This window comes from Lolium rigidum, chromosome 4 (assembly GCF_022539505.1).
Source record: "Lolium rigidum isolate FL_2022 chromosome 4, APGP_CSIRO_Lrig_0.1, whole genome shotgun sequence".
NCBI classification, from domain to species: domain Eukaryota; kingdom Viridiplantae; phylum Streptophyta; class Magnoliopsida; order Poales; family Poaceae; genus Lolium; species Lolium rigidum.
The window spans coordinates 183,880,257-183,891,424 of record NC_061511.1 but is presented as its reverse complement, the minus strand read 5'-3'; the positions used below and the strand labels follow the sequence as shown (position 1 = coordinate 183,891,424).

Sequence of the window (11,168 nt, the reverse complement as noted above, 5' to 3'; positions counted from 1 at the left end):
GCCTCGGTGGCGAGGGAGAGGAGTGGATGCGTGCGGCTGCGATGACCCTGGAGAGGTGGCGCTCGAGGTTCCTGGAGCGTGCAACCTCGGCATCAGTCTCCAAGCGTCGGCTAGCTCCGGTTGGCCGTGCTGCGCTCGAACTTGGTTCGAGCTCTCTCCTCCATCGATGGAGGAACTCCTCCGACTACTGCGTGGCGGTGAACGCTGCTTCTTCCCCAAGTGGTTTCGTCCCCGGTGAAGGAAGCGGCGGTCGCGCCGGCAAGTCAGCAACCGTCGGCGACGGCTTTGGACTCGATTGCGTTTTCACGCATCTTTGCGGGGTGCTTGTTGCAAAATATAGGGACTCGGTTGTAATTTTCCTTTTCCTTGAGGTCCTCTATGTAATTGTGCTCCCACCGACGATATAATGCATGCTCCGGGTCCTTCGGGACCTATCTTGTTCAAAAAAAAAACCTTGGCATTTTTACTTTTCATGCTCGTGCTTGAATGCATTGAGTCAGTTACCGTTTGAAACCGAAAGTACAACAGCAGTTGGAAGGATGCAAATGGCCTGCTGATGAGCCCTTTGGACGCTGCTATTCATCAGTGCTACGAGTAAACAATTGGAACTGTCCTTTGCTGGTCAATATGGAAACGCAAAAATAACACTTGCTCTTGCAGGAAAATAGTCCAATCTGTAGAAGTAACATGCACGACCAGAGAGATGTGGGATCAAGATGTTTGTTTGGCTGCTGGAGCAAGACAAGGGTGCTATGACGAATTATGGAAATCACTATGACTAAAGCATATTTCAGTGTCAAGACTCAAGAGCATCGCAGGTGAGATTTTGAAAATGCCTGTTGGAGTGTTGTTCACTTCTGTTACCATCCAAAGTTCTAAGTGTGTTCCTCTGTTGCCTTTTGGCGTTTGTGTATATGGATCTTGAAGCATAGCTGCTCCTGCTCTCAATTATATCCTTGAAGGTAACTTGACCTTAGGACTATGCTTGATCTTGCTATATCTGACTATGCTTCAGCATGTTATTAGCACATCAGTTGTAACGTCGATACCAATGGCTCTTGTCCCGGCGACCAATCTTTCAGATGATCTGAGAGCACGTCAGATTCTACATCTGTTGAACTCAGACGAGGTGTCCTTAATTTTGGCAAATACAGTACATGAAAACTTATTTAGTTTATAGCTGAAACCCTCAATTGTCTAGTCTCTGATCATCAGCTGGGCATGGGCAGCCCGGCCCGAACGACCCAGCCCGATCTGGCCCGAAAATCCCGGGCCGGGCCGGGCCGGGCTTGCACTTCGGGCCGGGTTCAGGCCTGTATTTTGAGCCCGAACGTCGGGCCGGGCCGGGCTCGGGTTTGCAGTTTTCGCACTTTAGGCAGGTTCGGGCTGGGCTTCTCGGGCCGGGCCGGGCTTTTTGTCTGTTCAGGCCGGGTTCGGGCTTAATTTATAGGCCCGACGGTCGGGCCAGGCTGGGCTTGGCATTTTACGTTCGGGCTTTTTCGGGCTTGGCCCGAAGCCCGGCCCGGCCCGAGTTTTGCCCAGGTGTCTCTGATCCCATTTGTTACTCAGCCGTGACGTCTACTGCTCTTAATGTCTTCTTGAAAAGATAAGCGCATATCGTTGTGCACCTTTTCAACAACACGAAAAGCATGTAAATTTGGATTTTAACTTGGTTGGGGTGCGCCTGCCCAGGCTGTAGTGCAACGCCTGGGCGACACCTGAGGGCCCCAATAGCAAGCTATTGTGGTGAACCCTCCCCACAAAAAATAAATTTAATATCATTGTGGACACATAGTCCACATATCAGATATTAAACTGATAAGAACAGATACTACACTTGATCTTAGCCAAAAGGCCGAGAAAGGTATGATTTGCCTCAGCGTCCAGGGTCTCGTTATATAGCGGGTCTGCGCCTCGGGTACTCCCTAGCTGGGCGAGGTGGGACTAAACGAAAGAGCAGCACCAACGCACCCATCCGTTGGTTACTTTGGGAGGCTTTGCTCTGCTGATTGGGCCGTAATACAAAGAAGCCCAGAATTGCAACTGCATGACTTTCGTCAGGCAAAAAAACGTACATTCGTAGGATTCTCTTCCGTCTGCCTCTTATTTCGCTGGATCTTTAACCCTCAAAAAATACTATATATCAAAGAATACGAGGTACCCAGTTCTGCTTTCAAAATTTTAGACCAAAAGGATACAAAGTACAAATGCCCATGGAAAGTACATAATTAACAGTACATGGAGAACATATACACATATGCAATTTCCCACCAAGGTATAGTACTATGTTTTACCTTCATCAAAGGTACGACGAAACACCACACAAACGCGCTTGACTCGGCCTCTATTTTGTATGTACAGTGTATGGTTCTCTTTCTTTTCTTCTTCTTTTTTGACGGACGCTTTCTTTGCTTAAACTATTCCTTCAACCGAAGATCACCCATGCTTTCTATACATTACATGACGAGAAGTATCTGCACACTCGAGTACCTGACTCAATCAAGTTCAGAAGTATCTTGCTGTGAACAAGCTCTGGACCATTTGGCAATCCGCCCGTCCCAGGATGAACTGACAAGCAATGGATCAGATGGATGCCAGCTGCAGTCGCGAACTGCCAGGTGATGATATCCTTGCAGTTTGGCGACTTGTGATCCACTTACCTGAACATGAAACAAGGCATTTCAAAATATATTTTTCGAGAAAACACAAAGCTTGCATCTTGATGCACTGATAAGTCAATAACTACAAACATTAAATATGCTGGAACAGCTTTTGGAAATCATAAACACAAAAGGGAACTAGTCTAATTCCATGTAATAAGGTGATAGGGAATGGAGTGTTCAGTTGCCTTCAGTCTTGACTACTTATGTAATGCCACACGACCAAGAAACTTCATCAGTGTTCCAATTCATCAGTGTCACATTTCAAATTCAGAGGCAGCATGTATACCATGTTTAATTTTGAAAAGTGGAATTTCAGATTGCCACAATTTATCATAATGGGATGTGGCTATACAGCATCAAATATTGCCGTTGAATTAACAACGATAAAATGGATCTCTCTTAATTCGCAAAAAAAATGGAGCTCTCTTAAAATAGGGGAAAACAGAGAACCGAGCAGTGCTCGGGTGGCTTGAGGCGCAGTGGTGCGCCCAGCCCGCCTGGGTTCAATCCCCGTCTGGGGCAAATTACAGGTGCCTCACCTCTTCTAATTCAAGAAATCGTGGGGGCCCTCCCCCGCCGGGTTAAAAAAAAGAATAAGGGAAAACAAGTTAATAAAAAATGCAACGGAGCAATGGTACTTCTAGTATCCATTTGCATTGTATCGCCGTTGAATTCGTGCAATCAGCCTTCTAAATTGCATTAAAAATATACAGAAGATTGTACAGATTTGTTGTATGAAATTATACTAGATTTATCACTGGAAGTACTTCAACGCTATTCGATGTTCAATACAGCCAGTAAAATAATGGAGGATAAACATCTCTACTGCACTATCATGCATGTTGATTGTTGAATAGAAACATACCACGTCATAGATGCAGACACTAGCATCGTAAGATCCTGTGTATATGTACTTTTGTCCTGTGCTGTAGGAAGAAGAGGATATTAGCACATATATGTACTAAATAATTATAAAATAACAATGATGTAAAGTTGTCGATTAGTTACACAAGATAATAATACTTGACATGGCATAGTGAAGCTACCTGTACGCGGGAGAAAAGTAGCAACGGATTAATGTGCGGAGAACTGAATGGCCCCGGTATGTAGCTAATGACTGATCATGTGGATGCTTTTGCTGCTTCTGTTGTGGATATCTTGAATATCTGTAGTCCCAAGCAGGGACTCTGTTTTCAGAACTGCATGAAATATAAGATCAGTATTTCAAATCTGAGGAACCAAATAAAAGCAAACTATATGTTCCTTAAGACATACCCATCAACATTGGATGTCATTTTCCTAATGTCCCACATCTTAATAGCTTGATCTTTTCCATTTGATATGAAACATCGACCATCTCCACGGCTATCAATATGAGTAATGCCATGCAAATGTCCAGTCAAAACTCCAGCAGCTTCCCCTGAGGACAAACAACGTCTGTCCCAGACCTGAATGGTAACAAGATCAAATACCACAACATTTCTAAAATGACTAGAGTTAAGAAACATTAATTTTTTGTTCGAGAAAACCTCAGAATTATATTAGTCAACGCATACATTGTCATGCCATGCAAAACTACACAGGAATTACTGACAGATGCATTCTAGGTGCTTGTGATTAAGAATAAATTCGAATCAATTTGATACTTATTTCATTTGAGAGTTAAGAACCAGGACAGCAGTACTGTGAAAAATGCTTCATATATAGGTAACAAAACTGGACTAAAGGAACAAACTGGATAAGTTAGAATATTGACATTACTACTGAACCATCTCGTTTTATTTTTTTGTACCGATCTCATTTTATTTAAGCACCTGCACAATGCATATCTTTCAGGTACCAATAAAAGGTCATAGATTTTGTGACATGTAATACTTTCTTTCTTTCTTTCTTTGTCAGGAACGATGACATGTAATCTGCCACTACTGGACACAAAAACGTCCAAAATCAGTGTGTTCAGTCTTTCAGCAATTGGAGGTGGCTACATAAAAAGACTTCACTTCATATGTTCCAACATGGTGAATAAATCCGAAAACAGAAATCTAGTCATATGTGATCTGACATAATATTAATTTCTAACAGTGAGCTACCTTGCACAGATTATCATCGCTTCCAGAATAAATGAGATTACCACTTTCATCAGCGAATGCTACTGTGTTGACATCAGACTGAAATATCAAAACAAAAATAATTCAATTAACATACAAAATATTTGGTGCACTAAGATGCTACCAATCCACAGAGGAAGAAAGCAAGGATTCTAATACACTGCAGCAATGATAAGAAAGCTGCATGAAACCCCCTCAATTTACGAATCTTGTATTATGCTTCCAGCCTAACTAAGATGTTCCTTACATGGCCGAGTTTATTTGGCAAGCTAACAAGTATTCGGATAGTTCATTCTTCAGAACAAAGAGCACAACCCAGTTTGGCTGTGCCCCACAAACCAGCACAGCAAGATGCCAAGACTGGATTGATAGTTTTCATTTGCTAGTGATAGCCAACCTGACACTTTAAAATACATATTGGTGCCACTGGATTATAAAAAAAAAGGAAGATTTTATCAAGTCAGTAATCCAACGGTAAACTCCCTGAATGGAGCAACTTGCTAGCTTTTGTACATGAGTCCTAGTCGAAAAACAATCAATCATTGAGTAACTTAGGATACTAAAATTGCCATCACACCATACTTTCTAGAAGCACAATATGTGAGCACATGAGTGTCATACTTAAAAGAGAAATGCTAACAGTTTAGGTGTTTGTTCTTTTAATGTTGGTAGGCTAAACCTTATTAATCAAAATTAATTGGTAACAAATATTAACAGAGAGATGTTAGGGCTATATCGTCTGTCCAATTGGGTGTATCAACATCTCTTGCAAAGAAACTGGCCAACACATGGTGGGGGCATAAAATAGGTCAGAACTTAATTGATGTCAGTCCTGATTGCTGCCACCCTTTGAAAGGCCTGCCATCAAATGAGAGCTTTCATATCCTGTGTCCACCAAATATCATTCACCGATACCATTATCGGTCTTCCTATTCAGCAATATCTTTCCTTTCCGATAAAAATGTAAAAGCTTTGTGTCTGGATGCATTGATGTAAAGAAGGGTTTAAGTACAATTCCGAAGATGGACGAACACCACATGTTTACAACGTTACGCCTAAGTATTAGGGACTTGGGGCAGCAGCAAGATCATTTTATACAATTTTGGGTTTAGATAGGTCATTATCAGGGTAAAAATACAGTACCATATTTGTAACCTCCATTTCTAATTAAAAAAAACAGGCAGATAGATCATGTCTGAATAAGCATGAATGAAACCACTTGGCTGATAAGCGAGAATAACCAACTTCAGGACATTTGGCTGTGAGATATGAACCCAAAATAAATAAAGAGATACATGCACAAAAATGATCATACAAAGATGAAAATGACAACAATCCAAGAAAGTATAATCTTTCATACTGTATGAGCGGGTAAACGCAATGTCAGTTTGTCCGCCTGAAGGTCATAGATATATATTGAATCATCGTTACTGCCAGCGACAAGCTCTCGGCCATCAGTGGAGAACTTAACAGAAAACATTCCAAACGAATATCTAACATCTTCATGCAGGGAAAAATCTAATCCATCATGGATGTCCTACAGAAATATTTAAGAAGCATTAATAGTTGAACATAAAAGTATTCATCAGGCATGTTTGAGCAGAAAAAAGAATCTAATGCAAGAGTTCACTATCTTAATAGGGATGAGATGGTAATTTTCCTTGCAGGGTGCAGATCTTGCTGAGAACTCACAGTGATATTAGCATATGATTCTCTGGAAGCAGTCCCGATATTGACAATATGGATAATAGGTGCCAGGCTAGAGTAGACCTGCAGATTGACACGTCATAAGGAAGATCAGAAATGCAATTACGCACGCAGAAAGGAAAGAGTGAGAGAACAGGCACACATCCAGGTAAACAGAGACCAGTGAAGTAAGGCCTAGATAAGATGCAGATAGAAAGAGCTAACTAGTGTGTAAATTTTTACATCTCCAATGCTCGTACCAGCACACGAAATTGTGTGATTGAATGGCCCAGACGAACCAAATGAATTGGAAAAACTGTCTCCATATCTCCATAGCTAGACATTAAATTTTACTTGGATTTTAATATAGAAAAATTCAAAAACCATCTATGATTCTGTGCAGAGCTGGGCTACTTAAATAACACATATTTGAGTCAGTAACTCATCGATACAATGAGCTAAGTCCAGCAATTGCCAATTTCTAAAATATTGGGTTCTGCAGCTTAATAGCCCAATTAATTCACCATTCTATTTTTTTAATCACTAAAAACTTACTCCTGTTATGTAAAAAAATGGGTACCCTAATTAGGCCACAATTTGCGCAAATGAAACGTTCAGTAACAATTTTCAGCCGACGCCATATTTACACTACTGGTACCTGGAAGCACACACTGGCCCAACTAGTCCTATTATGCAAATCTGACTTGATATACTTTAGTTTATCCTTGTCATTTTAAGGAAAATGTATATCAGATATTTCTTATCAATGAGAAGAATAAAAGAGATTGACTGCACAAATTGATAAAGATGCACCACAAGCCACACGAATACCGAAACTGAACTAATGCATGCAACAAAAAGGTTACTAGATAAGTTATTGTGAAACACTTACAAGAAACCATTGATCAGGTGACAGCGATACATCACTAATGGTCCATCTCAAATTTCTAGCATGAATGTCTTTGTGCACTCCCCAATCTTTATCGACATCATATATTCTTATGTGGCTTCCCTGATGATTAAAGAAAAATGACAATCAGGGAAACCAAGTAAAATTTTAAGTAAATTTTACCTGTGTTTAGTTGAGCCTACTAAAAATTCTAAAATTATTGGTTGGAGCATACCTGAAAACCAGCAACAAAAAGAGAACCATCGGCCGAAAACTGTGAGACATAAGCTCGGGAATCCATTCTGTCCACTATTTCAGGACCGTCCACCGGAAGATAATGACCAAGAGCAAATGCACGATCAGCTGAAGAGAACTTCCCATTTCCTGAAGAGTTAACTTCCCTTCCACGTAATAACCTAGTTATTGAAGCTGTATCCCTGGACTTGCAGACGCTTTCACTAGGTCCTGATCTTAGTTGAGTCAACTGGAAAATATCATTATGTAATTTTGAGAATTCATTTTTCACTTCGACTGCACTAGATCCATCAGTATTCTCCCCTTCATGTTCACTGTATGCCTCATGTAGCCTACTCATCCCGTAACCCATCCTCTCTGACTGTTATATTATATGTACCAATTCTCTTTCCAAATGCCCATTGATATGCAGACTCCAAAGCTTGCTTCTGGAGATTGAAGAAGTTCCAAAAGACAAAGAAACATGGTGTGAGTGTGTGAGAAGGTACAAACACCCATTGGATAAGAAATAGTTATACAGTATATGCTTGACAAGAGCAAGATATGTACATCAATGATTATGAAACGTGCTAGGAGTAGCTGAAATAATAACCCCCAACCTAAGATCATGTGCTCCTTCACTACAAGGGATTTAATTTTCAAACAATATATCAAAGCAGTGAACTATGAATGCAGATAAGCACAAACAAACATATATTTACAGACAGTCCACCTCATTACTACACAACCCGGAAGGCTCAGTTTAGCAAAATCCTACTATCACAAAAATATCCAGAGCTATAAGTTGCTATACAAACAATTAGTCACTGTCCTGTTACTATGAATCTTCCAACAAATGTATTCTGCAGGTGGATGCTCTCTTAGTGGTAAGAAGTTATGGTCGCGTAGTGAGCAATGTCAAACAACCTCAGTCTGAATTCCTGCATATTTGCTTGCATTATCTCAGACAGCTCTCGCCTACTACTACTGCCAGTTTCAACACAGATGATAGATTCTTTTACGAATCAGTTCGTTATGATCCGAATAAGCTACACAGAAAGGGCGTTGAATCCGTCACAATACCCCGCACGTTTCTTCAGTTATTGAGCATAGAACAGAAGGATTGAAGCCAGCAGCTAGGAGCAGCAAGCGGCGCCGCGCAAACACTGCACTAGCCGCGCGTGCTACCTACCAGCGAACCTGGTACATGCTAAATTGCAAACCATTTCCTCCACGGCGACGCAATCAATCACTCGGACCAAAAACAGCGAGAAATTCGAGGCGGGCGGAACTAACCGAGCAGCAAGAAGGGGCCGATTTGATCGGAAAGGGGAGGGGAGGACGCAGGATCGGTCGAATCGAACCGGGGCGGAATCGGGGCAGCTTCGGAAAATCAATCGGAGTCCACCCAGACCTGTGGCGGCGACTCCGCCGCCGTTGCTCACTGGACGCGTGGGAGTTGGGGGACTGCACAACTGTTCTTCCTCTCACCCGGGAGGAGCCGACAGATTTTCGCCAGCGCTTTCTCGAGTGGGTCCCGCTCGCTGACAACCACCGATTGCCAACCGCTAACCCGTTTCGGCTTCCTTTAGCGGGCTGGAAACCGTACGAATGAATGGGCTGAGGCTTGCAGCGTACTGGCCAGTGGGTCTCATTGGATATGGCCCATTACGTGCTCAATTCCAAACTTTTTTTAATTTTAAAGAAATATAAGTACCTGAATACTATGATTGATTTTCTAAAAGAAACACAATACTTACCTTCTCATAAATAAAAAAATAGTAGCAGAACATCAGATTCGTAGAATTTTAATATCAACGAGTTGCCACCATTATATTTATATCCATGTGACACATCGACTCTCGATGAAAGAAAATCTTACTTTTATTAGAAAAATAAGCAGATAAAGAAAGTTTTTATTGACTCAAATATTATTGTATCAAGATTATGCGGTCCCAAAGGGCACACAACCGTTTCTGCATAACTAGACCTTGGAAGCAAGCAACAAAGACTCAAAATAAGAGAATACATAGTTTGGAGAAAAAACAATGCAAGGCCCCTTAGGGCATATGCATGATGACGTAAATAGCTTGATTTTGCTATAGTCACTAAAGTATAAAAAGACAAGTGCAGAGCTAATACATGGTCCAGCATATAACCTTCGGCGGAGAAGAAATCATTTCATTTGACAAAATCCACATCATTCATGCTTAGTCATAACCAACGGCGGTGCCACCAGGGGGTCGAGTCTGGTCGGTCGACCCGACTCACCAAAAGGTCAGATCGATACCCCGCCCCAGGTGGCCAGGTCCCGTACCGGTCAAAGCTATTAAAAAAGAGCATCGACGCATTGCCCGCCTCACGCTGGCCGCAATCCCTAATTCCCCCTCGTCTTCGTGCTCTGCTGCCCGCCCTTGCAGTCCGCCGCCACCGCAGTCCGCCTCCCCGGCCACCGTGCCTCCTCTCCCGCCCCGCCCCCAAGCCTCCTTTGTTCTCTCCCGCCCCGCCCATGCCCTCTCTGTGTTCCTGCCTCTTCCATGTTCCCACCGCCATCGCGCACTGATGGATGCCGAGGAAGGGGAAGAGGCTGCGTTGCAGCTCGATGGATCCGGGTCTTCGAGAAATTCCAAGAGGGCACGCACCGGCACCGCGTTGGACAAATCACCAAGAGGTTAAATTTCTCTCTGTGGAAGGAGTTTTTATTTCAATTTTGATGTCTACTTGTGCACTATACTTGTGTAAGATATTGCTCAATGATTTGATGATTTTCTATGTTGAGAAAAAGATATTTGAAAAAACTGGTGACAAGAAGATTATGCTGCGTTTTCATTGTTATTGAGATCATATGGAATGGACATTTGGTGGCACCCAATTGAGCAAGCCAAGTGCTAGGAGTCCATGTTAGTAGTTTCTAAGTCGTTTATACGTATTTTCATGTTTTTGGTAGTTCTATTGTATGAATAATGAGAATTGAATCTTTGTGGAGCATTTCTTTTGTTCTATGAACTTCCTTTTGTGCCTTAAAAAATTTAGACCTTATATGTTCGACCTCCTCTTCTCAATTCCTCGCTCCGCCACTGGTCGTAACGTCGAACAAGGGTCGTCAAGCCCACAAGCAAGTTGAATGATCACACATGCCATTGTTGGCGTTTTTTTCTTTTTTGTTCCGGTGAGCTTCGGCTTCATCTTTTTCTCCTTTTCTAACCATGGAAGAGGTCACCTGTAGATACTTTGCTATCTAATCGAACGGCAGTGCGGCTGCCTTGAACCCTTAAAAAAATGATCATACATGACATGCATGTAGCGCGAGCAAACTTACTACCTCCGGTTCGAATGAAAGATTCTTGGAAGATGTGCGGTTGTAAACTTGTAGGCTGCTGATCTCCGAGGTGATGTAGTATGATCGCCGAGTTGCTTCTTTTACAATGAAATCATAATCCGCTTGCTGATCTACGTGGTAGGCCCAATGACGTGATTTCTATCATGCAATCATCGCGCTGATCATTTGCTCATTGCGTAAGTATAGTTTTTCGTCTTTTAGCATGGTTCGTCGCTGTGTGGGTACATTCATTACCAAGTGTCAAGTCG

The 11,168-nt window shown here is 42.2% G+C and overlaps 1 protein-coding gene and 1 non-coding gene across 4 annotated transcripts; both read right to left on the bottom strand.

The window, feature by feature from the left end:
• Positions 1 to 1,673: 1,673 nt before the first annotated feature.
• Positions 1,674 to 1,868, bottom strand: LOC124650830. Its single transcript, XR_006987238.1, has one exon. It is a non-coding gene; the product is annotated as a U2 spliceosomal RNA (small nuclear RNA).
• A 297-nt stretch (positions 1,869 to 2,165) lies between these two features.
• Positions 2,166 to 9,083, bottom strand: LOC124706542 (LEC14B protein-like). 3 transcript variants are annotated; one of them, XM_047238206.1, is made up of 10 exons: positions 8,877 to 9,083; positions 7,582 to 8,029; positions 7,350 to 7,469; positions 6,464 to 6,541; positions 6,132 to 6,308; positions 4,754 to 4,831; positions 3,939 to 4,111; positions 3,710 to 3,862; positions 3,529 to 3,589; positions 2,166 to 2,660 (listed from the first exon to the last, which is right to left on the bottom strand). In XM_047238206.1, the coding sequence occupies exons 2-10, from the start codon at positions 7,951 to 7,953 to the stop codon at positions 2,496 to 2,498; spliced, it is 1,377 nt and encodes a 458-aa protein (XP_047094162.1). In that variant the 5' UTR covers positions 7,954 to 8,029; positions 8,877 to 9,083; the 3' UTR covers positions 2,166 to 2,495. The 3 variants fall into 3 exon arrangements, with proteins under 3 accessions (XP_047094162.1, XP_047094163.1, XP_047094164.1); XM_047238207.1 differs by having other exon boundaries at positions 7,582 to 8,026; XM_047238208.1 differs by having other exon boundaries at positions 7,582 to 8,022.
• Positions 9,084 to 11,168: the final 2,085 nt, after the last annotated feature.

Coding starts and splice junctions, on each gene's coding strand:
- LOC124706542 (XM_047238206.1), bottom strand. CDS start 7,953: ATGGGTTACGGGATGAGTAGGCTACATGAGGCATACAGTGAACATGAA. Junction 6,542..7,349: donor CACCTGATCAATGGTTTCTT/GTAAGTGTTTCA, acceptor GTCAATCTGCAG/GTCTACTCTAGCCTGGCACC. Junction 4,832..6,131: donor TGCGTTTACCCGCTCATACA/GTATGAAAGATT, acceptor TTGATATTTCAG/TCTGATGTCAACACAGTAGC.